Genomic DNA, 27,552 nt, shown 5'->3' on the forward strand with positions numbered 1-27,552 from the left:
TAGGCCAAGCACTGTGCCGGGCTGGAGCGGTTACAGAGATTTCTCCAGCAACTGTCCTGCCCCAGAGGAGCTCAGAGTGCAAAGAGGGCAAGTCACTGCGACCCGATGCGGTAATTGAAGGGCGGGGCGGGGTGCCCATGGAAGCCAAAGGAAGAATGACCAACCTGTCCTGCGTCTGGATGAAGATCCTCAAGCCCCAGGCAGCCCTGACAGCGAAGGGACTCCAGCCAGAGGCGGCAGCTCTGCGAAGGCGCAGGTGCAAAGGGCTGTGTGTCCAGAGAGCAAGCGAAGAGGCTGGGGAGGCAGGTCAGGTGCCGTCTCTGGGCCACCTTGGCGCTCGGGGCAACGGAGATCTGATGGAGGGGATTCTACAGCGCTCGCGCTTTCGAGGACATCACAGATGGCCGTGCGAGCATGCAAACACGAGCCCCACGCCTGGGGTTTCCTGGCTCAGAAATCCTTCCTAAGGATCGGGTCCTCGGAAACCTTGCTCAGTCCCAGGGGGAGGTCCAGCATCCTCAGACCGCTTCCCCCCGACCTTCCCACCTCCCAGAACGACTTCCCTTCCTCCCTCCCGCAGAAACCAGGAGAAACGCAAAGACAGGTGACTCTGTGATTATCAATCACACCCGCGGCGCGCGTCCACACGGCAACCCTCTCCAGCTTCCCCGCATCTCACATCGGTCCTCATTTGCAAGACTTGCAGCTGTAGCCGAATATATATATAGTCTCGATGATTTGCAGTGAAGCATAATTTACACCTTCTCCTGCTTCGCAGAGAAACCATTTCCCCTAAGAATAAAGCGGACCAGCCACCCTGAGCAACGAAGCACCCCAACTAGCCCCCCGTAAGCCCCTGGGAATCAAACCAGAGCTGCACTTGAGTCTAGCACCCCCTAGAGCAACGCGGCTGGGCAGAGAGGAACGTGAGCATTTGGTGGCACAAAACACTGGGCTTCTCCAGTGGAGTCCCACAGAACCCCGGGGGGCTTCCTGGAGGAGTCGCCCAAAGAGGAAAGGGAGTGATGGAGCCACTGAGGGCAGCAGCCCTGGCATACAGACTTCCAAGAGCCAGCACCAGCGAACGGCAGGTCTGGGAAACAGACTTTCAGACAAGCTCTGGCTCCCCTGCCTCCCATTCATGCTGGAGCATAGCTGTCTTGTGGGGCCACGGTCCTGGTCAAGAGCAAAGGACTCGGGCCAGCAGCCTCTCCAGGCCCGCCGGAGTGCCTGGCAATGCTTTGGTTAAGCCCTATATCTGACATCTCCCCGCGGGCTGGGTCTCCCCCCACCAAATACACGCGGAATGAGGAAGCAGCCTGGCTCTATTTTCATCCTGGCTACTTTCTCCTGGGCGAGGCTAAGCAGGTCCGTCTGCAATTCCAAACTTTATCAGGATCTCTGACGCTACCCCCACCACTGGGTTCCTCGAGGGCACACACAGACCAGGTCTCCCAGCCTCCTCTCCGCCTGAGCACCCAAAACCCCAGCTCACCGTCTCCCTGATCCCAAACTCTCCATCAGCATGCATTCATCACCAGGCCAGAGTGGCAAGCGGACACCACTCTATTTTTTTTGGTTCTAAAGACCAAAGATTGTCTCCTCTGTTCAAAGCAGGGAGTCAGATCCAGGAAGACTGTGCCTTCTCCCTTGGCTGGGCTGCCGTGAGCCCAGAGGGAAGACTTTTCCTCTGTTCTCCCGAGACCAAGGACGAGCAGAAAGCCCCCAAAGGGCTACCTTGAAGGATCAGATTATAGGCGCAGGGGAGACGGGAACTGAGGCGCAGTTGGGCTTCCCCCATGACGGTGGCCTTCTGTCCTCTTCAAAGAATCCACAACGGAGCTCAAACGTTGCAGCTGGCTAGCCAAGGAAGGACTCCATGTCCCCTCCGCCAGGTCACAAAACACATCAACTTTAAAATATCCAAAGCAGGGCATTTACCCTCACTCTGGCAAGGAACCCGCCCAGTCGGGGGGGGGGGGGGGGGGCTGGTTTATCTGCCACGTGCTCCAGGATAAGATCCCCCTTAATTACCAACCTGCAGGTAAGATTCCAATCTTGGTCACACCCAGGAAGGTTTATGGTACCCAGGGAGGGTCCTCACGGGAGGAGATTCAGAAGACCTTTCAAAATGAGAATTTCTGTTTAAGTCTGCGATCTAAATATATCATGACAAAGCCAAAGATTCTTCCCTACAAGGGCCACGATTCCTCGGGGAAGTACAACTTCGTGATGCGAAGCCTGGCGAAAAGGGACTTGGAGGGGCTAAGCTATAAAATGAGTTAGGGGCACCCGCGGGCTCGGTCGGTGAAGCGTCTATCTTCTGCTCAGGTCATGATCTCAGCGTCCTGGGATCAAGCCCCGCGGCGGGATCCCTGCTCAGCGGGGAGTCTGCTACTCCTTCTCCCTCTCTCAAATAAATAAATTTTTTTAGAAGTTTTTTTTAATGAAACGAGTTAAGGTGACAGTGACCAAAAGCCAGAAAGACACAGTCACCACCAGAAAGGGCGACCAAGAGGTTTCTTTCACTAAGAAAAACCAAACATTAATAGCCAGCACTCTGGGTGACGGATGAGAAGCCGGAATCAGCAGCGGCCACCAACACAGACCTTGTCTGGACACCACACCGTCCGCAGAGCATTTACGCCCAAAGGAGACAGTTCTAACTTGCAATGATGCTCTGATGCGGGCCTCAGTGTCCCCATTTCAAAGATAAGGAAACTGAGGTCCAAGGTCAGGTAATCAATGCAACCAAACCCAGATCTGATCAGCCCTGAACAGCGTGACCCCTGACTGCCTCCCGACATACTACGAACTCAGGGGAGCTCCCAGTCTGGGACTCTAGGAGCGCCCCAGGAATCCCATCGGCCTGGAGGGAGGTTCATTTCCTCAACACCTGTTTCCTCTCTCCAGCAGGAAACAGTAAAGGTGACAGTCCTACTTCATGGACTCAGTTTCCTGCTCCCACAGCGGGGAGGCTGCCTGAGTCGTGAACACGCTCTCCCCCAATGTCGTTACCCACACTCCACAGGCGTGAGATGCGTGGGTGAAGAGAGAGATTCCCTAAGAATGTCACTCTCCAAACTCTTATTATTTTTCCCCCGTGTGAAGCCAACTAAATCTCATGGGTAGCAAACCCAGCATCTTGTCTACATTAGTGGAAATGACTGAACCATGATCCTTCGTTTATAATTTTAAGATTTTTATCTTTTTTTTTTAAGATTTTATTTCTTTATTTGACAGAGAGAGAGACAGCCAGCAAGAGAGGGAACACAAGCAGGGGGAGTGGGAGAGGAAGAAGCAGGCTCATAGCGGAGGAGCCTGATGCGGGGCTCGATCCCAGGACTCTGGGATCATGCCCTGAGCCCAAGGCAGACGCTTAACAACTGAGCCACCCAGGCACCCCTAAGATTTTTATCTTTAAGTAAACTGCCTAGGGGGAGATGGGGTGTGGCTGCTGATGGGTAAGGACAGTGATGCAATGACCTGAAACTGATCATGGTAATGGTTGTACCCTGCAATGAATATGCTAAAAAAAAAAAAAAGAAAGAAATTATAAAAAAGAAATTATAAAAAAAAAGAAATATACATATCCCTATATATATATCCCAAACGGGTGCCTAGGTGGCTCAGTAGGCTAAGCGTCTACCTTCAGCTCAGGTCATGATCTTGGAATCCCTGGATTGAGCCCCAGGTCAGGCTCCCTGCTCAGCGGGTGAGTCCGCCTGTCCCTCTCTCTCTGCCTCTCTCTCCCTCTCTCTCAAATAAATATTTTTTTAAAAAATCACTGAATTGTACACTTTCAATGGTATATTAATTATAAAAAAAAAGTCACTGAATCATACACTTTCAATGGTATATGAATTATAACTCAATAGAGACGTTAAAATACAGGGGTGCCTAGTGGGCTCAGTCGGAAGATCATGTGACTCAATCTCAGGGTCGTGAGTTCGAGCCCCACACTGGGGGTGGAGATTACTTAAAAATAAAACCTTTAAAACACTAAATAAAATAAAATAAAACAGAAAGAGAGGGGAGCGGAGCAGGAGAGAGGGTGGGGAGGAAGGTGACCTCGGGGAGAAGAGCCGGGCCGCACGAGGACCCAGCAAAAAGGAAGCAAGGTTGCATCCCAGAATTAAGTGGTAGCATTCCCCCTTGGGAAGACAAGGTTAAAAACACCGCTGGGGAGGCAGGCAGAGGCCAGTCCTGAATGGCCTTGCAAACAAAAGCTAAGGCCTATTATATCGTAAAGACAATGAGAAACCTACAAAAGGTCTTGCGTCTTGCATTCCGCCTTCGCCTCATTACCAGAACGGCCTCTTCCGGGGGCGTCGGGGTCAGAGACCCATCAGACCCAAGTAAGAAGCAATCCCCACTAATTAGCCCAGCCTCACCAGCATCAACCATCAGGAGGGGGTTTCAAATCAGCTCCCATGGCCCACGGCTGCAGGCTTACCTAGGACCCGTATCCTGAAACCCCCCAGCCCCACCCCCCCAAAAAAGCATGTGTGCCCGAGGCCAGCAGCCACAGCGTCCCCTGGGAGCCAGTGACGAATGCAGAATCCCAGGGGCCACCCTAGACCTTCTGAAAGCGAATGTGCATTTAATAAGATGCTAGGGCGGGCGCTGTGTGCCCACAGGCCCCAGGCCTTGACCACAGTACGGCAACCAGTCTTGCACGATGACCTCCGAGGGGCGCATGGGAAAAGGTGTCTCCCACCCCACTACGGCCCAAGTAGAAGCCCCAGTTAACAGGCGGCATTCAACTAGGAACGATGCCCAGAGCTCACGGGCTGTAAACTCCATTTACGGCATGTGTACGAGGTGCCAGGCTTCCCCCAGGCTCTCCCGGCCCCTCACGGGAGCCCCCCTAAGATTGGACAAGATCCTGCGGATTGCCCGGGGTCTCACAGGCAGCAAGGGCTGAGTCTGGACTTGAACCCAGAGCTCCATGCTCTTGCCTGGCACTCAAGGGGCCCTTGAACGTGGTCTGGGCGGTCCACCCGGGGGGGTCGCTGCAGGGCTCACATTCCAGCCCACCAACCAAATCACACCAGGCATGCAGCATCCCCTGGGAACTGATAAACTGCCTCAAGATAGGGGGTCACACCCCCGCGGGATGTTTTTCCTAACACTGCTGGTAGCTAGCAAGACCAAGCCGACTCTCCCACCCCCCCACCCGGCAGTCAAGACCCTGGCCTGCCACTCTCGTGTCGCTGACCGTCGTGCTCCCCAGCCTTTCCTTCTCTGTAGCCAGCTCCCAGCCCTGGTCGCAGCAAAGGCCCCCGCAAAGCGTTCCTGAGCACCGCCACTGCGACCACCACCGCGTGCTGGAGGGACCGCCCCACACACACCCCGGGCAAACAGGAAGGCCGGCCACCACCCTCCCCATCCCACCTGCTTACCACCTCCTTCTTTCTGTCCTCAGATTAAACAGATTCAAAGAGGGGGTCTCATTCCAAAGCCTGTGCTCTCTCTATCACCCTGGGTAGCCTCCTATAATCCACTAAAATAAGAAAATTTTTAAAAAGGTAAAAAAATCCAATCTAATCCCAGGATGTCATTGTGGCCTACAGGCAAATGTAAACACCCCTTAGGTGATTCAAATGCTTTGTTACTCGGGGCGCCTGGGCGGCTCAGGTGGTTGAGAATCTGCCTTTGGCTCAGGTCCTGGGATCGAGCCCCGGGTCAGGCTCCCTGCTCAGCGGGGAACCTACTTCTCCCTCTCCCTCTGCCCTTCCCACCCCCACTTGTGCTTTCTCTCTCTCTCTCTCTCTTTCTCTCAAATAAAATAAATGAAATCTTTAACAAAAAAAACGCTTTGCTACTCAAATTGTCGCCCACGACACCAATACCACCACCAATGGCATCATCACATGGGAGCTAGTTAGAAAATGCTAGAGTCTGGGGCCCAACCCCAGGCCTACTGGATCAGAAATGACACTGTACAGGTAGGTTCTCAGCGTGTGCTGACAGCAGAAGACAAGCCCCAGGTACTCAGACCCTCCCTTGTAATATGAAAACACGAGGGGTTCCTGGCCGGCTCGGTCAATGGAACGTGCACGACTCTTGATCTCGGGGCTGTGACTTCGAGCCCCACCACGCAGCGTGTCAAGACTGCTTAAAAAAAAATAAAATCTCGGGGCGCCTGGGTGGCACAGCGGTTAAGCGTCTGCCTTCGGCTCAGGGTGTGATCCCGGCGTTGTGGGATCGAGCCCCACATCAGGCTCCCCTGCTATGACCCTGCTTCTTCCTCTCCCTCTCCCCCAGCTTGTGTTCCCTCTCTCGCTGTCTATCTCTGTCAAATAAATAAATAAAATCCTTGAAAAAAAATAAAATCTCTAAAAATAAATAAATACGTGAAAGTATTAGACGAGTATCAGATGAGCGGATCCCGTGTTGAGTGGGTCCTTGTCGATCAACAATGCAACTTAAGTTTTATTTTTCACTCCGAGCACAACAAAGGCTTGCAGCTAAATGAGAACAGTAGACTCAAACTTCCTCTTTCTATTTCTAAATTACATTATGAATCAAAAACAAATGGGCTCGGTGACACTCCTCCCTGAGCCCTGCTAAAATAAGGATCCTCTGTCATGATTAAATTAGGACAAGGGCTCCTCGCTGTAGAATTTTTAAAATATCATCTCTAAAGAGTTTTTACAACCTAATTAGGTTTTGTTGTTGTTGTTGTTGACTAATCCTGGAGTTCTCTGTGCATTTGACAAGCAAATGAGAAGGGAGGAGGGATTAAGGCATCAGAGACAGACCCACGGATGCAAAACACCCGGAAGGGTTTTCATTCCAACAGCACAAGTGTGAGGTCACCTGCCAGCGTCACCCTGGAGGGGACAGCACATCCTTAAGGGCTCCCCAAAGACGAGCCGCTAACCTCAGTTCCCTTTCTTGGCTGTAGCTCACGGAGCCCTGTGGAGAGCTGGCACATAGTAGGTGCTCAAATATAAATGTTTGGGTTTTGGTGAACCAGAAATCGTGACAGATGTATTGACCACAAAGAAAGAAAAAAAAAATCATAGGAAGTCCAGGGGTCAGGAAACGGTCGCATGTGTTCAAAATGCAGAGTATTTATTCCTGTGCCCAGCAGAGTGCTACACGGCAGGATAGCTTGGAGAAGGGGACAGCAGCTTTGCAAGAACGATTAAGAGCTCATCCTGGCTCTAAGGAGCTAGGGGGACCTGATAAGGTCTGCAATGTGATGAAGACCCTGCAGCCGTGGGAGCCTGTCAGACACGCAGCACCTCAGGCCCCCTCCCAGGCCTACAGAGGCAGGGTCTGCAACCAACAAGACCCAGGGAATGCATTTTGAGAACCTTGTTCCAGAAGCACGGGATTCCGTCCTGGTTAGCACAGCGGAAGGTAGAAGCAGAAAATACTGAGCCTGAAACAGTGCAGAACCGGGGCACCCTCCCCGAGTGAGAGCACGTCCACATCGATGCAGGTTGCTCCTCTCCTCGTGAGCACATGGTGGGACGGCCAGCTACCACGTTAGGCGTGCTTTGGTCAATTAAATATAAGCACAAGTATCAGATGTCACTTCTGGGCAGAAGCGTGAGGGACCAGCAAGATTCCAGACGGTGCTCACTCCTTCATCCTGGGTCCTGGAGGGTCTCGTGGCCCCAAACCAACTTGCGACAGACGTGCAGCCTGAGGAAGAAGCAGACTTAGGCTGTTTCACTCACTGAGATCTGGGGGTTGTTCATTATGGCAGCACATCCTATGCCGTCCTGACTGATACAGCACATCGCCCGCAAAACCAGCACTTTCTCAGAACCCTTCCTCGACTCCCCATGGAGAACTGCTCAGTCGCATGATGACCTGTGGGTAGGACTTCTCAAAAACCCCGAACAGTCACCGACCCTCTTCGCTCTTCAGACTTCACTCCGACAATCCCCTCCTCCTCTCCTTTCCAGATTGCCTTGTGTTATTTACGCTTTTATCTTATTGTGCTGCATGCCTTTCCGTAAGCTGCTCTAAATCCTTTTTGCACCAAGGTGATAGACAGATAGTCACACGTGCAGATAGACCAGACTTGGCTCCAAATGAATTTTGGCTGTTACCAAAAAAAAAAAAAAAAGAAAAGAAAAGAAAAAAGAAAGAAAGAAATCAAAACCACCCCTCCTCCCCCAAAAGACAAAGATTTGCTGTCACTGAGAATATGTAAAAGAACATGGCCCTGGGCCAGCAAGTACTCCTTCAACCTGTTCTCTCCACGAAAGGATACTTACAGAAGGCATGGTACACACAGTCCCTGCTTTTAAAAAGCAATTCATTCCTGGACACACCATCTCTTTTTGCCTTGTCATAAGGCGAGATCTGAAGTATGCTAACTCCACAAAACATTTAGCATCATTGACCAAATTCTTTCTTCCGTTAAATTCAGCCTCAATATACGTATTGAGTCCCTCCTGCCCGCCTGACCTCATGCTCAGCACAAGTGAGCATTATTTTAACCAGTTCATTCTGGTTGGACAGGTTGTGGCCAATTTAAGCTCAAGTATTAGAAACAGTGCTACCACGGGATTCCTGACGCCCACACCTTGCCTATCAGATGCTTCCTGAGCCCCAATTTCTAGAAATGGAATTGCTAGATCAGAGGGCATGTATATTGTGAAGGCTTTTAAAGTATATTGCCCAATTACCCTCCAGGGAGGGACGCTTGGGTGGCTCGGGCGTTTGGGCGTCTGCTCTTGGCTCAGGTCATGATCCCGGGTCCTGGGATACAGTCCCACATCAGGCTCCTTGTTCAGTGGGGACCCTGCTTCTCCCTCTGCTTCCGCCTGCTCTGCCCGCCGCTCCCCTGCTTGTGCTCTCTTTCTCTCTGACAAATAAATAAATAAAATCTTTAAAAAAAAAAAAATACCCCCCAGGGAGCCGAGCACAATTTTCCCACACCATTCCTTGCCAATGCTCATTCTTTTTCAATTTCAACAGTTTTCATTAAAGCAAGTATCTTCTTAAAAATGTGCCACTCTTCTGGCTGGCTCAGTCGGAAGAGCACGCGACTCTTGATCTCGGGGTCATGAGTTCGAGCCCCATGTTGGATATGGACATGGCTTAAAAAAATAAAAAAACTTTCCAAAAAAATTTTTTAAATAATAATTAAAAATTTGCCACTCTGATTACTAGGGAGACTGAATACGCTGATGACTTTGCCTATCTTTTATTATCAAGTGACCACCCAAGGTCTTTGCCCATTCTCATATGGATGTGATCCTTTGTTTTTGTTTTAATAATTCATAAGAGCACTTTCTGCATTAAGGTTATTAACTTTTTCCCGATTTGTATTTGCCTTTGCCTCATGTTTTCAAGGAAGTCTCTGGTGGCAGAACGGACAGACGATTCACAGATAAGGAGAAGCCAGTAGGAAAAGGGTATCACCACCAACCTGCAAGATATGAGGCCCACCGCTCCCCCCCCACCGAGTCAACTCACCAGCCAGTGCTTTTCTGTTTTTTGTTTTGTTTTGGTGTTTTTTTTTTTTTTAAGATTTTATTTATTTATTCGACAGAGATAGAGACAGCCAGCGAGAGAGGGAACACAAGCAGGGGGAGCGGGAGAGGAAGAAGCAGGCTCATAGCAGAAGAGCCTGATGTGGGGCTCGATCCCAGATCGCCGGGATCACACCCTGAGCCGAAGGCAGATGCTTAACCGCTGTGCCACCCAGGCGTCCCCAGCCAGTGCTTTTGACTCGACCTGTACAATACACTCCACTGCCACCACCTAGCTTCCCTTCCCACCCTCTTCACGGCCAGTCTCCACACCACAGCCCAGATGAGCTTTCCAAGACAAATCAGAGCGCGCCCTCCCCTGCCATCAGACCACAGGGTTCCTGCAGCACTTGGAGAACTAGCTACCAACCAGGAAAAAGAACGGATAATTATGCAAGGGGCCGCAACGTATCACTACGATGGCAATCCTATTGCAATATAGAAACGAATCCCATTAGCATGCTGAATGCCTTAACTTTACACAATGTCATATGTCAAACGTGTTCTATTTTTAAAAGTCTTTAGAAGCTTGAAATCAAGCCGTGGTGGGAGTGTCAATACGCCAGAAATGCAAACCTGGGGGAAAGGGCAAGAAATTCCAAATTATTTCATAGTACATTTCTTCTACGGGGCAGAACAGGGACTCTTAGAGAAAAATCAAGTTATAGGTATGCATGTATACAGTCGGGGGTGGGGGAAGCACAACAACAAACATGCAAATATCCTGCCTCTCTCTCTGTCCCATCCCACCTCTCCTGCCCCTGTTCCCTGCTTTCCAACCATTCTAGAACATTCTGGTTCTCGCAAATATATCACACAAACACNNNTCTTCAGGGTATTTGCATTCGTGATGCCCTCTGCTTCTAATCACTTCTCCCCAGATACATGGCTCTGTATCATAAGATCTCTGCTCAGGTATCACCGACTCCGAGAAGCTTCCCCGAGGGTCTTATCGAACCCCCTCCTGCACCCCACACCCCACTCCAGCACAGTACCCTGTTTTATTGGCCTCACGGTACTTGAAAATTATCTCTTTTGTGTGTGTGTGTACCCTCTCCCCAACGAAGTGTAAGCTTCTTTGCTGTGTCTGTCACTACTTCCCCTCCCGCACTTACCAAAGAACGCACATCCCCTCCCAGACACTCAGGGTTTGTTGAATGAATGAGTGATCGACTTCTGAACTTCTAAACTACATCCAGCCCATAGCTAAGAATGCCTTTTACATCTTTAAACGATTGAAGACGAAACCAAAGATGAAGAACACCGCAAGGGCCCAGGAAAACTGTAACGAAGTCAGATCTCGGTATCTATAAATAAAGTTTTATTGGAACTCAACCACACCCATCGGTTCTCGGATCATCTATGGCGGCTTCACACTCCGACGACAGAGCTGAGTAGTTGTGACAGAGCCCATATGGGGCACTTTCCTGGCTTCTCACCGCCTCTGGCGCTCCGCAAATCCCAGCGACGCGGCTGTAACTCCACTTTGCCTCTTGGCCCGCAAAACCGAAAATGTTTCCTAGCCCTTTACAGATAAAGGATGCCAGCACAAGTGCAGAAGGGGAAGGCTCTGAGAAATGTTTCGAAGGGAGAGCAGACAAGGCTTGCTAACCCAATGAACAGGAGAAGAGGAGGTCAGGGATGCCTGGGGGTTCAGTCGGTGAAGCATCTGCCTTCGGCTCAGGTCACGATCTCAGGGTCCTGGGATCGAGTCCCACATCGGGCTCCCTGCTCAGCGGGGAGCCTGCTTCTCCCTCTCCCTCTACAGCCCTCCACCCTGCTCATGCTCTCTTTCTCTCCTGCTCTCGTTCTCAAATAAATAAATAAAATCTTTAAAAAAGACAGAGAGAGAGAAGAAAAGGTTAAGGGGGAGAGTGGCAGGCCAGGTGGGGGATAGAGAGATAGTGGTTTCACTGTGGTTTGGCAGGTGGGGGTAGAAGGCATCCAAGGGGACAGAGAGATTATGAGCTTAGTCTGGACAAAAGACAAAAGTCCCTGGGGACTGAGTCTAGCTACCAGCTCAAGAAGTAAAGCAAATACAGTCAACCAGGAAGGGTCACCTAATAAAACACATCTTTATCAGACAGTAGACAGGGGAGACGCGAAGTGTGCAGGGAGGAGGCAGTGAGTCCCCAGGAACCCCCCAAAACCCCTCACAAGTCCATACACCTGTTGCACTTACCCCTCCGTGATGTCACCAAAGGACAAGCCAGACACCCACCCCACCCCACCCCCCGCCGGCCACCATTTCCACTTCTCTCCAGGTGTAAACACCACCCCACAAGTCTCACCATTGCAGGGAGAGAGGAATATACTAATTTTGCAATTAAGCACAAGGGGGGGGATCGGTCCTGGCATTGTGTTAGAAAGCCTGCCGTGGGCTGCCTTGACGCTGTGAGTAATCAGGGAGCCGACTGCGAGAACCATGTCCCCCGAAGCGGCCGCACAAAAATCCCCACGCCTCCCACAGATACAGGGCTTCCTGGTCTACCAAACCTCTCCTTTCTCCGGGCAAGTGGGGACCGGCACCCGTGCTCGCAGATGAGGTCAATCAGCCCGTCGGATGAAAGCTGGGGTTTTTTTTTTCCAGGCTGAGAGAGCCCAAGATGGTCAGCATCTCATTCATGTTTCTAGGTGGCGATGGGCAGAGATTCACGTGGTGGTGAACACATGTCAGGGATTCCTGCCGACTTGTTGCTAAGGGAACTTTTGTGAGGATGCCCTGAATCCACAGAATCCGTAAGCCCTGCCCACTGCTTTGAAGTCCTGTGGGGTGGCCACTTGACCAGAGACGCGACGCCCTCCCACGCGGAGGCGGGCAGAGGGGTGAGCTGAAGGTAGATTTTCAAACAGCAGGAGCTGCAAATGCGGGGCGCGGCCCCCAAATCAAAGGGCGGGATGACCGAGTGACGACAGCAGCAAGCCCGTTGGGTCTCTTCGGTCATGGTCACATCCTCTGGGAGCCCCAGCCCTCATTACAGCTTTAAGAACAGAGCTGAAAACTACCTTAAGAAAAAATCCTGCAGTGAGGGACACGGTCACACCCACCTTCTGTAATTCTCACGGTCCAGAATCCAAGGCTCAATCTGTGTAACATAGCAAGCAGCTACTAGATATCAGACAGCTCGGATACACTGTGTCTATTAATCACCAGCTCCAAAGAGCACCCCCACACCCGAGAAGCCTGGACCGCCATACCAATGGCCCAGTGGACAGACCCAGGCTTTAGGGACAGGAAAATCTGGTTTCCAATGCGGCTGCAACATGTATCAGGTGGCCTTTATGAAGAAATCCCTGGCGTCTTTAAAAAAAAGAGAGAGAGAGAGAATCTCCTCTGGGGATGGCAATGGAGAATTTTCTAGCAGAACCACAGCCAAGTCTCCTGCCCTTTACCTCCTTCTGGGGGCTCTGTCTCTCTCTCTCTCTCTCTCTCATCAGTCTGGGCTGGCACTGTCCCTCTTTAATGGATCACTGTCCCAGATGTGTTTCCTTACCCTTCCAGAGCTGCCGGTCTGCAAAAGGGCCCTCAATGCACCTGCTTCCACACCTGTATCCACACCTGTAGGCACCTCCCTCCCACACAGAATCCCAACTGGTCCTGTGACTCACTTTACCAATAACATGGTCCAGAAGGGATGTGCCTGTTGTGAGCCCGAGCCCTGAGAAGGCCTGGCAATTTGCAGTTTGCATTCTTGGAAGCCAGCCACCGTGGAAAGACTCCAACTCCCCGCGAAAGACAAAGGCCATGTGGAAGGGCCCTGGAGGATAAGACACCATGCGGAGAGAAAGGCCCCCGTGGAAGAACACCAAGGCACCAGACATGGGAGTGAAGACGCCATTTTGGAGTTCCCAGCCCCCCCACCCCCCCACCATCTGACTGCAAATACACGACAGACGCCAAGACAGACCAGCAGAAGAACCACCCAGTGGAGCCCCGTCGACTCAGAGTGACGTGCGAGGGAAGAGTAAACGGGTGTTTTGCAACACGAAGTCTTGGGGTGGCCCAAGTCTTGGGGTTCCACAGCAATGGATAAACCATCGTTCCTCAATTACCCACAACCCAGCCCAGCTCCCCAGCTCCCCATCACCGCATCTCCTCATTTCTCTTTCTCACACCCACACCTTGAAGGTTCCGGCTGGATACCACGTGAACCCAAAATGGGAGGACAGAAGGTGAAGAGAAGGAGATGGGGTTCAAGGGTGACCCCCTGCAGCCACCTAATTCTGCTGGCAAACAGGGTCCCATTGTTAGCGCTTCCGAGGTCTACACCCCACAGCCAGATGGTGACTTCTAAGAACAGCACCTCAGTCGAAGAAAGCTATGCTGTGTTTGCATTCGCATCTTATTTAGCCCCAGAATTAGTATTTCCCAAAAGCTCTGAGGGGTTTCTGCAGATGCCTTCCAGTATCTTCCACGTCCCGAATTTATTTTCTCCATTCAAGGTTAAGAGCAGGTCACGGGAATTCCTGGCCTTCTGCCCACCGGACATGCCCAGCCATTGGGTTCCCTCCTCTGAGGAGCCCAGATCCTTGCGGCCAGCCCTTGGCCCCACCAGGGTCCCCCCACACCCGCCCCCCTTCTCCACTTGGGCTGACGGTTTCCTGGAGGCCGCTTTCTGGAAGCCAAGGCTATGCTGCACCCTTCTACCATTTCCTTGGCGGCCTGACCCAAGACACTCCCCCGGGGAGCCAGGACCCCGAGCTGGCCCCTCCCCCAGGGCTGGCTGGCCTCCCAGGCAGATCTCTGAGCCCTGTTCGAGTTAGCTCCCAGCTGCCTCCGTGGGGTACACTTTTTGCAAAGCCAGGGCCTCTCAGTTCCCCTTTCTTCGGAGGAACAAGAAAGAAATCCTCGGGGAGCGCCCATTTTGCATACGCTGCTCTCGACCCGTAATACCCTTCCGCCAATATGGGGATCCCTCTTTCCACCAGAGAGCCAAAGGTCCCCCGCGCCCAGCTGTGTCCCCAGCATCACACTCTTCCCCCAGGAGGCTGGTGCCATCCCTTCTGCCTGGACCTGTCTCCCCAACAGCTCCCCTGGCCTTTTTTTTTTTTTTTTTTTTTTAAGATTTTATTTATTTATTTTACAGAGAGAGACAGCCAGCGAGAGAGGGAACACAAGCAGGGGGAGTGGGAGAGGAAGAAGCAGGCTCTTAGCGGAGGAGCCTGATGTGGGGCTCGATCCCAGAACGCCGGGATCACGCCGAGCCAAAGGCAGACGCTTAACGACTGCGCCACCCAGGCGCCCCTCCCCTGGCCTTCTGATCTCCACGCCCCCAGCAGGCTCAGGGCCAGGCACCTGCTGGCCAACATCCCATGAGCTTGTCCAACTCCGGGCCCCTTGCCCAGCCTCCCAGCTGCGGCACCAACTTCCGGCCTTGATGAACACCTGGCCAGGGCTTCTCCAGACTCATGACTTCATACAGGGGCCAATCTGCCGACAGAGACTCCCTTGGGAGCTCTGCACTGTCGCCTAACCAAGTCTGGCTTCGAGGACTCACCTCATCCCAAGGGACTCTACCCACCAGCCTCCAAGCCCTCAGCCTGGGGGTCCAGCCTGCTCAGCAACCAGGTTCCCAGACACAGACGGCCTGATCTGCAATCCTTCCTCGGGAAACTGCACCTGCCTTGACCTGAAAAGTCCCAGGGCTCAGGTGCACCCATGCCTCCACTTGCGGGAAAGCCAGCAGCCTCCCTGTGACAGCAGCAAACTTAAGGGTTAGCAGGAGGGATGCTCCGGGCGGGAAGGAGCAGCTGCCCTCACCGTAGCCCCGTGCGCAGCCTCCCCTTAGGGGTGCTGTCACCAGCTCGCTGACCTGGAGGCCTGCCTTCCCCTTTCCCTCAAGGATCCAGATCCTTCCCTCCTGCTTTTCAGCACTTGAGCCCACACTGCCCTATTTAAAACAGACGCAGTCACGGGGTAATTCAGCCATCGGAGCCTCTGGGCCAATATGCAAGATCACCCCCAGGGCAAGTGCCTTCACCTCTCCTGCTTGCCTGAGAAATGGGGATGGGGCCTCCCCCTTCACACAGCTGTCAGGGGGACCGGCGCCTAGTAGGTGCTCAAGAAATGGAAGCCCCTCCCAGCAGTGGTGCTCCCACAGACGGGCACTTCTGGGCACGTCACCATGGGGGGTTGGTCTAAAAGCCCCTCACCAAGCACCAGAGATTTCCAAAGCTTGTAGGCAACACGGGCCGGGACTGATCTACCCAAGACTGTCCCAGGAGATCACTCTGCATGTCTCCTGGGTCTGGTTCACCCTCCCTTTCCCGAAGGAAAAAACAGAGCCGGTCCTTGCTTGCCAGCGCAGCCTACCAACACCCCCACCCCCAGCCTCGCCCCCACCCAAAACACAGCTGGCTGCAACCAGCCAGGGACGCTCCTCACCGGACAGACATCCAACAGCCAGATTTCCACATCAGGATTTCCTGGAAAAAGTGTGGCCACCAGAGGAACTCTGAAACAGGAGTCTGTCCCAGGGCTTCTGAGCCAGGAACCAGGAGGCTTCAGGTCTTCCCAAGAAGGGACACACTTGCTTTCTTTCCCATCTGAATCCCGGGAAAGGAACCGGGGAAGCTGAGGGGCACACCTGAGCCTGTCCCAGGCACACAGGTTTCTCAAAACACAGAACCACGAGGGTTCTGGAACCTACTCTTCTGCCAGGCCAGGAAATCTTTCAGCCTAAATTTGGCTCGAATGCTACCAACCCATTTGGGGAGGGATTTTGTACCTCCAGGAGGCCAGGCTCTCATTCTGGTAATATTTCCACGGGATATTTCTCACCAAACTCACCCATAATCATTTAGCCCCATCCATCTATCATTCTTTCTTTCTGTCCTTTTTTTTTTTTTCTTTGAGTCCCACCCAGCAATTTCTCTCCAAACTTGTTACTCTGTTCTTTGTGAAGTAGGTCGGGGTCAAATTATAAATAAAATCAGACTCCCTGATTGGGGAGGTGTTTCTGCAGAACCTTTGACATATACTTACTTACACAGTTGGGGGTCACTGCCCACTGAAGTCTGTACAACAAGCCTGGGGTTAGGCAGCTTTTTACGAAAGGCCAGGTCACTCCTCCCTCCCCCCTCCCCGCCCCCACCAAAGGACTTTGGAAACTTCGGAGCCCACTCCGGCTGTGACCATGAGCTCAGCGATTAGAGGACAGGGAGGCCTCCCAACTGTCACCCAGACAATAAACAGCCAGCCGACTTGGCTCAGCAGGTCCTGTGCAGTCCTGGGGGCAGGCCAGAACCCCAGGAACAGGCCACTCTCAGGCTCTGGACCTTAGCCTGGGGACGCTGGACCAGGGGAGGGGCGCTGCGGCACCCCTGGATCTGGCGGGCGGCTCGGGCTGGTGGCCAGCCAGGCTCAGCTGACCAGCAAGTGGGCGGCTCCGAGGCGGCCGGGCAGCCTGACCCGGGGCAGCACGACCGTCCACGGGTCGGCAGGCTCCGGGACCGGAGTGATGCCACTTTTCCGATCCCGATCCGCTGCGCGTCTTCCCTAGACCGCCGGGCTCCGCAGCCCTCCGCCGGCCCCTGCCACCGTCGGGAGCGCGCCCGTCCGCCCGTCCGCTCGCCCGCTCCCGAACTCACACAGGCAACAAGTTCTCCTTCCTCAGGGCGGCCACGATGTGCTCGGGAGGCCCCGCACGGGGGGCGCTCCGGGGGCGCTCGCTGCGCTGCCCAGCCCGGAGGGGCGCCCGCTGCCTCCGCCGTCCGCAGGATCGGGCGCGCAGCGGCTGCCCCCGGCCAGCCCCGCGGCGCCCCTCGGACAGGGGCGGCTCCGGCATCCCCGGTGCGGGCAACAGGTACGCGGGCGCGCCGAGCACCGCAGCCCCGGGTCTTCCGGCCCCCGGCCCTCGCCCCTTACCTCCAGCAACTGCACGTAGCTTGCCGGGAACCAGCCGCGGAGCCCGTCCTCCTTCTCGCCTTCCCACCAGCCGCCGTCCGGGACCTGCAGCAGCGTGATCAGCTCGCCCGCGGCGAAGCGCAGCCCCTGGCCGTGGCGCTCCCCGGAGAAGGGGTACAGGGTCCGGCAGCGGGCGCCGGACATGGCCTTGGCGCCCGGGCTCACAGCGCAGCCTGCATCCCTGCCGAGCCCCGCGGGCTGGGCAGTGGCTCCGCGGGGTCCCAGGCGCCCGGCGCTCCGGGCTCCCGCGCTCTGGGCGCGCGCCGTCTCGGGGGTGCGCGGGAGGTCCCCGGCCAAGCGGGGGACGCGCGCTCCGCGCAGGGCAGCGGAGACTCGCAGGCTTCGCGGAGCAAGCGGCGACGCCCCCGGGCCGGGCAGCTCGCAGATCCAGCTCTGGGCGGGGGGGCGGGGCTCAGGGGGAGGAGACCCAGGCGCCGCGGGCTCCGGAGACAACTTCCCGGGGACGAGGAGCGCGGGCTGCGGCCGCGAGGGCCGGCCGGAGCCGGGGCCGCCCGGGCGCGCGGAAATGCGCAGCTCCTGGGGGAGGTGGGATCCGGAGCATCGCCGGGGGCCCGGCTCCGCGGAGAGGGAGCGACCGGGCGTCCGCCGAGAGGGGCTGGCGGCGGGGGGGCCGAGCGGGGGCTCGCGCGGAGGCGAGTGGGCGGGGCGGGGGCTGGACCAGGGCGGCCACGCCCGCCGAGGGCTGGGCGCTCCTTCGCCGAGGGGGCAGGTCGCTGGGGAGGGGTCTCGGCGCTCACACCCCCGCCTCCGAAAGCCTCTGGAACAGAAACGCCCTTCTGTGCCGCCTTTGTAGGTCTGGTGGCGGCCGGCGGGCGGCGGGCGCCTCCTCCGGGGTGCCTGCGAGGGAATGTGTCTGTGGCCGCCACTGTCGGGGTTGAACCTGGGGTTGAACTTGACTCACCGGAAACTGAACAATGGGTGAAGGACAGGTTTGAAGCCTGGCGCCAGAGCCGGGAGGCAGGGTGGCAGTGTGTCACCCTGGAGGAACGGAGCGGGCTGGCGACGGAGTTGGGAGCTGGTGGGATTGGGAGCAGGCCGTTGAGGATAAATGGAGGAAGGGGGAAAGGTGAGAGGAACAGCCCCCACCCCTTTGCATGCAAAGGGGAGGCCGGCCCCAGGGTACCAGTCCTCCTGCAATGCGGGCTCTAGAGGTCTACACTCATTTACTCAGTCAACAAACCGTGGGAGGCTGCCACACCTGCCATGCAATGAGCCAGGTACCTACGAAGATCATCTGGACAGGTGCCTGCTCTCCAGGGACCAGAGGACCTGGCTGCTAAAGAAAGGGCCTTGAACCGAGGGTTTAGAAGTAAAAGAAAGTGGATGTCTTCGCTAGCCTACTCTAAAGGGAAACTTAAAGTCTGTTTCCTAAACCGTAAATAAGTGGACCCTTTAATCTGTCTGCCTGCTTCAAATGGCCTTCCCTTAGATCCTGCTCAGTAATCTTCCCTGGCTCCTGTTGCCTATTAAATTCAGTACAGACTTCTTCTCAGCCTGTGCCCTTCAGACTATCCACAATACCTCCCCTCGCCTCATCTCTTGTGTTTGCCTGGATACCCCCTTACAACACCAGTCAGGCTGGGCTATTGTGGCCTGAAGATCTTTCAGTGGTTTTCAATCCTGACTGCACATTACAATCACCTGAGTAACTTTTTTTTTTTTTTTAAAGATTTTATTTATTTATGTGACAGAGACAGCCAGCGAGAGAGGGAACACAGCAGGGGGAGTGGGAGAGGAAGAAGCAGGCTCATAGCAGAGGAGCCCGATGTGGGACTCGATCCCGGTACGCCGAGATCACGCCCTGAGCTGAAGGCAGACGCTTTAACGACTGCGCTACCCAGGCGCCCCCTGAGTAACTTTTTTAGATGCTCGTGCCTAGGCCCACCCTAGCTTTGGAAAATCCACCTTGAGCCATAGTCTGCATTCAAGCCCGTCTTACCTTGAACTGCCTCAGCCTGGCCTCTGGCCACAGGCAAGCTGACAAATGCAGATTGCTTATAATAGCCCATCGATTGCAAATGCACGAACCCTTGCTTGGCTAGAACAGGGAAACAAACTCTGGGCCGCAGTCACCACAGGGCGTTGCTTAAAGCAGAGCTGCAAAATTTGGTGTAGGAAACAGTCACGAAAAGTAACTGACCTGATCGGTTACAAGGGCCTCAAATTTCTTGAATGGGGTTGGTGGGGGAGGGGGGGTATGCGACTGTTAGCAGACTGACCCCAGGTTTCATATCTGATAATAAGGCCCAATTTAATTTAGGACAGCCAGTCCAGAGCCTTCTGCGGCTCCGAAACTTCTATGGTGCCTGTGAGTGACCTGTGATCCAATGTTGACTTTGAGAAATCTCAGTTTACAGCGCATCCCAAACACTCCAGCTCCCAGTGACCTAACCCGGATGATTCTGCAGCACCAAGATTGATATTGGCTCTCTGGTCGATACCCAGGGTCAGTCTGGACAGAATGGACTGGCCTAGCAGTCAGGAGAACTTCTGTCCCTGATTTCTTATTTATGAAGTCACTGGCACCTAACACCCCAATACCTTCGGGTCTATTTCCCCATCTGGGATTGGCGTCTGAATCCAGTAACTGGAACATGGGACTTGAGATGGTTAAACGTAGTTAATGGCTCAGTGTAGACTCTGGCCTCCCTGTCTTCAAACCTCAGTTCTGCCACTCTCTAGCTGTGTGCCCTTGGGCTACTGACTTAACCTCTCTGAGCTTCATTTTCCTCATCATTAGAAGATGGTAGTAGTGTGTACATCATCGTTATTAAGAGGATTAAATAAGTACAAATGTAAACTATGCCAATACCTGTCATATTAAGTACTCAAATATTAGCAATTCTTATCGATCTAGTCCAATGGTCTTAGTGGTTTATTATCTAACACGTTTTTTGAACTAAGATTTCCAAGGCCATAATAAGGCCAATATATCTTCGGGATGCCAAAAATGTTAAAGAAACACACTCTGGGTTTCTGGGTTTTCTCACAAGATCTTGAAAGAAAGATGAGTTTTTCTCTCATCTATCTCCCCCTTGCCTTCCTCCTCCCCTAATCTTCATTTTTTCTTTTTTTTTTTTAAGATTTTATTTATTTGACACACACACACAGAGCACAAGCAAGGGGAGCAGCAGGCAGAGGGAGAGGGAGAAGCAGGCTCCCCACTGAGCAGGGAACCCGATGCAGGACTCGATCCCAGGACCCTGAGATCATGACCTGAGCTGAAGGCAGACGCTTCACCGACTGAGCCACCCAGGCGCCCCTCCCCTGATCTTCTATTACTATCTTAAAATTCTATTTGAAATCTTTACTTATTTAACTTCTTTGAAACTAACTTATTTTACTGCGTAGTCTCTCACTCGGTAAGACAAGGGAGGGAAAACACGTTTGTTTTAATTTCTATCTTCCCCTTTTAAAGGCTAACACTAAGTCTTGCAAAAAAAAAAAAAAAGGTAGGCATTTGGCACTTCCTGAATTCATTTTGCAATAGGAGCAGGTCTGAGCCCCTGCTCATTTTCAGATTTTCCATATTGCCAAGTTACTCCATAAACACATGTGTTAGAACATCTGGATTAGACTATAAACTCCTAAAAGCAGGCTTTAGTCTCTCTTCGCTTTCTCTCGACACTGTGCATTTATATGATAACCGTGAGCTGGTGGGGATTTCTTTTCTACCCCAGACAGTCTTCGATGCCTTTCCATCATTAGCCTATGGACGGCAGAGAAATATCAGGGTTTCGGGTTCTTAAAAAAGTTAAACATAAATTTGCCATGTGACCCCGCAATTCCCTTCTCTTAGGTATCGACCTAAGAGAAATGAAAACAAACGGCCACACAAAAACTTGCAGTGTTCATAGCAGCACTATTTAGAATAGCCAAAAAGCGGAAATCACACAACTACCCAACAATTGATGGATGGATCGACAAGATGTGGTGTACCCATACAGTGGAATATTCCTTTTTTTTTTTTTAGATTGTATTTGTTTATTTGACAGAGAGAGAGAAAGCCAAGCGGGGAGGAGTGGGGAGCGGCAGGCAGAGGGAGAGGGAGAAGCAGACTCCCCGCTGAGCAGGGAACCCGATGCGGGACTCGATCCCAGGACCCTGAGATCATGACCTGAGCCGAAGGCAGACGCTTCACCGACTGAGCCACCCAGACGCCCCAATGAGTGGAATATTCACTCAGCCAAGAAAGGACTGGAATAATGACACAAGCTACAATATGGAGGAACCACAAAGACACTACACAAAGTGAAAAAAGCCAGATACAAAAGGCTACGTAGGGTGGGGCACCCAGCGGGCCCAGTCAGAAGAGCATACAGCGCGTGATCTCAGGGTCATGAGTTCGAGCCCCATGTTGGGCATAGAGATTACCAAAAGTAAATAAATAAACTAAAAAAAAAAAAAAGAAAAAGAAAAAGGCTACATACTCTACCATTGCATTTATAAGAAAAGTCCAGAAAAGTCAAATCTATAAGAGACGGTAAACAGGTGAGTAGTTGCCCCGGGGCTGGGGGTAATAGGGAATAAGTAAAGGGTCACGAGGTTTCTTTTTGGGGTGACGACAATGCTCTAAAATTTAATTGTGGTAACGGTTGCACAACTCAGGAAATCATTGAATTGCACACTTGAAACACGGAAAAGGTTTTGGTATGTAAATTATACCTCAATAAAGCTGTTACATAAACCAAAACGTAGACAAGAATCTATAAAGGCCTCATTCATTCGTCCAGGGTCCCCGCCTCCCTTTCGTGCTCCTTCATCAACAGCAAACTGAAGAACAGAACGGTTAGGCACAGACTAGGATATGGACGGGGTGCTGGGCTTGGGGCTAGCGAGACAAACACAGCCGTACAAATAGCAAATTCCTGTAGGTCAGAAGGAAAAATATGGGTGTCTCCTTAGAGAAAAAGGCAAAAGACTTGAACAGACAATTCACGAAAAGATACCCAAATGGCCAATAATAACAGTACCTCAAAAGTGCTCGACCTCATTAATCATCTAGAAAAACGAATCAAAATCCTAAGGAGGTCGCAATATACAGCCATGAAAATTAAAAAAAAAAAAGAAAAGAAAATGGAACAAGTAGGGATGTATTTATAAATAAAAATAGAAATTTACAAGATGTATGGTAAACATCAACCCAAAAGAGGAAATGCCGCGCACTGAGGAGAACCCAACGTGGCACGAGCTCTCCCACACTGCTGGCCGGAGCCCCCTGGAAAATGAGATGTTCGGCAAAGTTGGTTCATAGCATCCTCTATGACTCATCGATACCCCTTGTAGGTATACGCCCAACTGAGATGTGCGCGTATGTTCACCGAGAGACACGTACCGTGTTCATAGCAGCAACACGCATAACAGCCCAAAGCTGAAAACAGCCCAAAGTCCATCAACAGCAGAGTGGGTATGGGGCGCCTGGCTGGCTCAGTCGGGTAAAGCATGTGACTCTTGACCTTGGGGTCCTGAACTCAAGCCCCACGCTGGGCTTGAATTTAAAAAAATTCAAGAAAAGATTTTTTTTTTTTTAATTAAAAAAAAAGGGGGCGCCTGGGTGGCACAGCGGTTAAGCGTCTGCCTTCGGCTCAGGGCGTGATCCTGGCATTATGGGATCGAGCCCCACCTCAGGCTCCTCTGCTGTGAGCCTGCTTCTTCCTCTCCCACTCCCCCTGCTGTGTTCCCTCTCTCGCTGGCTGTCTCTCTCTCTGTCAAATAAATAAATAAAATCTTTAAAGAAAAAAATTTTTTTAATTTACTTTAAAAAAAATTTACTTAAAAAGTTACTTTAAAAAAATCAAGAAAAGAAAATATTATAGTCCCTGACCTCAAAGAACATATAATCTAGATTCTAGAGTGCTACTCTCCAAACTTCTCTGGGTATAGAGCTCCATCAGTAAAACTCCCAAATATGTGTATTTCTATTACTTATGAAGTAAATACATGAACCACGAAACAAATAGGTGTATTATGATACACAAAATGCAAATATTAGAAGGGTTACGTTAAGATCGATATTATTTACAAGCGGAGGATTTTACATATTGTCTCCCTGTACCGTCGTAGATGTTCTGTGTACGTCCTGGGATTCAGGGATCGTGAGAGTCAGCTTCAAGAAGACAGTGGGCCGGAAAAGAAATTCAGCGTACTGGAAATAAGCTTTTGTGGAATCATGACTTTGGAGAAAATAACTGGGTCCAGTTCTCCTCCTGGAGTCTGGGAGGAACCCAGCGTTGGGCCAGCAAGATCTGTTTGTCTCCTCCCGGGTTCTTCCATCTGGAATCGGAGACAGGTCCAGCCAGAGATTCGGAAACTTCAGGGTTGTTGAACCAAACTAAAATGGAGTCACTTCTGTCAGGGACGAAATAGAAACGGTCCGTGCAGGCACGGAAAGGAGAACTCAACCTGACCTTACAGGATTGTACCGCCTTTCGAGAACAGCAGCCAATCCCCTAATGCCAAGTCTGCTCATGCCATCTCCAGACTTCCTCGCTCCCCTGACTCTGCTACCCTCCGCCAAACAAGAAAGAAGGCCACCAGATAACCAATCGGCTGGAAAAGGCCAAACAACTTGTACATTTACCCCTAAAAACCCCTTAGTCCGTGAGCAACTCTGAGCTCATTGCTCCTCTGGCCCTGAGCTCCCTAGTTTGCAGTTGAAAGCACTGCTATACACTCGTCTTCTATTTTGTTGTATTCAGTATGCAGACTTTGGTTTTTGACAGAGTGTCTAAGACTCACTCGAGGACAGGGGTGCCTGGGTGGCTCAGTTGGTTAAGCGTCTGCCTTCAGCTCAGGTCTTGATCCCGGGGTCCTGGGATCGAGTCCCACATGGGGGTCTCTGCTCTGTGGAGTCTGCTTCTCCCTCTGCCCCTCCCCACGTCCACATGTGTGCTCGCTCTCTCTCTCTCTCACTTTCTCTCAAATAAATAAATAAAATCTTAAAAAAAAAAAATCACTCAAGGACATTGTCAAAAAACGATGTCTATTCCTGAGCCTCACTCCCAGAGATTCTGATCCGGTGGGTCAGGGATGGGACCCAGGAAACCCAGGGTTTTTAACAAACTTTCAGATTATCCTGCTGGAGTCCTCCGCCTGTACTCGGAGAAACACCGTGCTAGGGCAGACCGCCCTTAAACATCAAGGTGGTCATCCATTTCCAGGCGTCACCTGTACCATCAGAGAACCTCGTCGTTTAGCAGTAAGAAGGGTTCACAGTTGTGTCCTATCCAGCCATTTGAAAGGATGGCAGGGAAGCAGGACAGGGCCAGGGGCCAGCGGAATGTGGGAGGCAGAGCACGTAAATAGATAAACACGGAGAGGAAACAATTTGTGGGGAAGAGGAGAGACAGAGAACACGGAGTAAGAAAAAGGGACGGGGCTGGAAGAGAGAAGGAGGAGGGGAAAAACAAGCAGGCCCACCTTTCCCCTAGCGAACCCCTCCCCCGTGCTTCCCCCAGAAAGCTGGGGGCTTCGTTTGCAAAAAGAAGCCTGGAGGGAAGGAAAGAGAAAGAGAGAAGGAATTAGGGACACTGCGTGGGACCCAAAATCACATTCAGAAACAGAAGTCCTTCTTTTTACTGGTCTTGGCGGGTGGGCGGCCAAAGAACTTTCTGCCCCATTCCCCCCCCCCCGCCCCGAGGCAGCAGGGAAGTGTGGAAAAGAGCTTGCCCTTTGGGAGTAAGTAACAACAAAATACCCACCAAGGAGCCCTGCAGAGATGTGCAAAGCCACAGTGAAGAGAAACTCTGAAAGCCTGAAGGGCCAGGACCCACCTCCAACTCGATGGCCTCATTAACATATCTAAAGTTTGGACTGCCTTTTGAAGAGTATCCTCCCCTGCTTTTCTTACCCCAAAGGCAAGCCCGACCTCAATTACTTTCCCAACAGCGTGGCTGAAGCTGGGGTTTTCATCCATAAGCAGTGCCCCTCTTAACAAGGTGCGAAAGTAGTTCTAGAGTGTTCCTTCAAAGGCGTTCTGGTTGACCCCAGTCCCTGGAGACTCTTCAGCTTTCCAAAACGCACACAAGTGCCTGGCCGAGGGAGACTGTCAGGAGTCGCACGTTTCTTCCTCAGAACAAAACCCCACCACGAGCCTCTCTATTCTTCTGAAGACTAAAAATAAATTCGGCATTAATCACAACAGAAAAGGAACAGTCTCTTCGATGACTATAATTAGCTCTCCGTTTATTAATGAAGGCTCCAATTATGAGGCTCGCCCGAGTCCCAAATTTTTGCTGACTAATTACACGCCTAGGACAAGTGGCTTCACCTCTTGAAAACTCCATCTGTAGAATCTTCTCGTCTGCACGGGAGAGGTGGTGATACCTGTTTCATGAGACCGTGGGAACGAGCGGTCACGGAGGCCATCTGGGGAATGTTCCTGCTCAAGGGTCCAGCTCCACCAACGTGCACGGGGCTGGGTGCAGACCGGAAGAGACTCCACTTCTGAAGCCAGAGAGTGGTCTCTGGAAAGTTCCAGGCCTCGTCTCAAAAGGAGATGGAAAGAATGCCTATTTAGACTCCAGACTGGTAAAAACGCAGGCTTGCATTCCCCTTGCCTTCCCCAGCAGGACCTCCCAGTCAAGCAAAGGAGGCTTGTCCAAGCCCTTCTCATGGTCACCTGAAGGTCAGAGCCTGAGAAGCATGAAGAACTCCGCGCGGACCCGTAGGGCAGCCTGGAGCCTGGGCAGAACGTGCGCCTCGAGAGAACCTTCCAGCAAACTGCCCTTCACAGCTGCCCTTGCCGGCAAACACCCTGAGTGACCTCAGGGAAGCAAAAGGGCAGGGGGCAAGGGTCATCGGTGGTTATTCGAGGTTGAGGGTGATGATGTAGCAATCTCTGCTCTCCCAGAGCCCCAGATCCAGCTCCTCCAGGAATCCAGAATTCAGCGAGGACTAGGCAAAAGGGACTTTGAACAAGCAAGGCAAGAAATGCGCTCGATGTTGTTAATCCTCCGAGTGGGACTACTTTGACAATGCGGGTTCATTATTCTATTTTCCCTCCTTTTTATAGGCTTGACATTTTCCAGAATAAAACAGGAAGCATCGGCACCCACGCCTTCTCAGTGCACCTGAGTCTCAACGAAAGTCCTTCAGAACCTCCGTAGAGCCTGAGACGAACTCACGTCTTCGAATAATCCTAACAAACAAGCTTTTCTTTTTTTTTTTTATAATGATTTTTTATTATATTATGTTAGTCACCATACAGTACATCCCCGGTTTCCGATGTAAGGCTCGATGATTCATTAGTTGTGTATAACACCCAGTGCACCATGCAATACGTGCCCTCCTTACTACCCATCACCGGCCTATCCCATTCCCCCACCCCCCTCCCCTCTGTAGCCCTCAGTTTGTTTCTCATAGTCCATAGTCTCTCATCAAACAAGCTTTTCTAATCTAGTCTTTCAGTTTACCGTATGTGGAACAAGGTATCTTGACAGCAGGAGGAAACGACAGCTTGACAATGGCGAGAGAGAGATCCGGAAGAATCACGAAAAAAGACTCCAGAAAGTAAAAAGTATCTTAGTCCAGAGCCAATTGTCTCCTAGCGAGTTGGTATCAGACTGAGCCATGCAAAGATTACGCCAGATCGCTTTCAGTCTCTGCACATACCAGTTGTTTTTTTTTAAGATTTTTTATTTATTTATTGGACAGAGAGACAGCCAGCGAGAGAGGGAACACAGGGGGAGTGGGAGAGGAAGAACCAGGCTCCCAGCGGAGCAGGGAGCCTGATGCGGGGCTCGATCCCAGAACCCTTAACGACTGAGCCACCCAGGCGCCCCACTACACATACCACTTTTAACTCCATAGGTTCAAGGTAGCACCCTCCCCATCCAGACCCACCTGCCACAGGTAAATCAAGGTGTATGGATGTCTCCGCTTTAACCCCGAGCCTCCCACATTCCTTACCGACCGTCCAGTCTAAACGCCTTGCGTCATGTTATCCTGAATTAGTGGCTCACCGGGATCACGGGGAGCTTGTGACAACGTCAGAGGCTTGGGACCAACTCGGAAAGATTTGGGCTGAGGAGTTCTGGACAGTTCTCATGCACAAACCCAGCTGAGTATAGTGCTTCCCACCCTCTGCTACCCATTACGATCAGCTAGAAATGAAAAAAA

At 52.2% G+C, this 27,552-nt stretch overlaps 1 protein-coding gene across 2 annotated transcripts in view; it reads right to left on the reverse strand.

The window, feature by feature from the left end:
• GAS7 (growth arrest specific 7) overlaps window positions 1-17,701 on the reverse strand; it is a 198,391-nt gene extending 180,690 nt beyond the window's left edge. Inside the window, exon 1 of one of the 2 annotated variants that reach the window (XM_040630032.1) lies at window positions 17,374-17,695. In XM_040630032.1, coding sequence (XP_040485966.1) covers window positions 17,374-17,556 — 183 coding nt within the window. In that variant the 5' untranslated portion in view covers window positions 17,557-17,695. Of the gene's footprint in view, window positions 1-17,373 lie in introns of both variants that reach the window. The other variant, XM_040630031.1, reaches the window with a different exon arrangement.
• Window positions 17,702-27,552: the final 9,851 nt, after the last annotated feature.

Source organism: Ursus maritimus, unplaced genomic scaffold, assembly GCF_017311325.1.
Source record: "Ursus maritimus isolate PB19 unplaced genomic scaffold, ASM1731132v1 scaffold_14, whole genome shotgun sequence".
Lineage (NCBI taxonomy): Eukaryota > Metazoa > Chordata > Mammalia > Carnivora > Ursidae > Ursus > Ursus maritimus.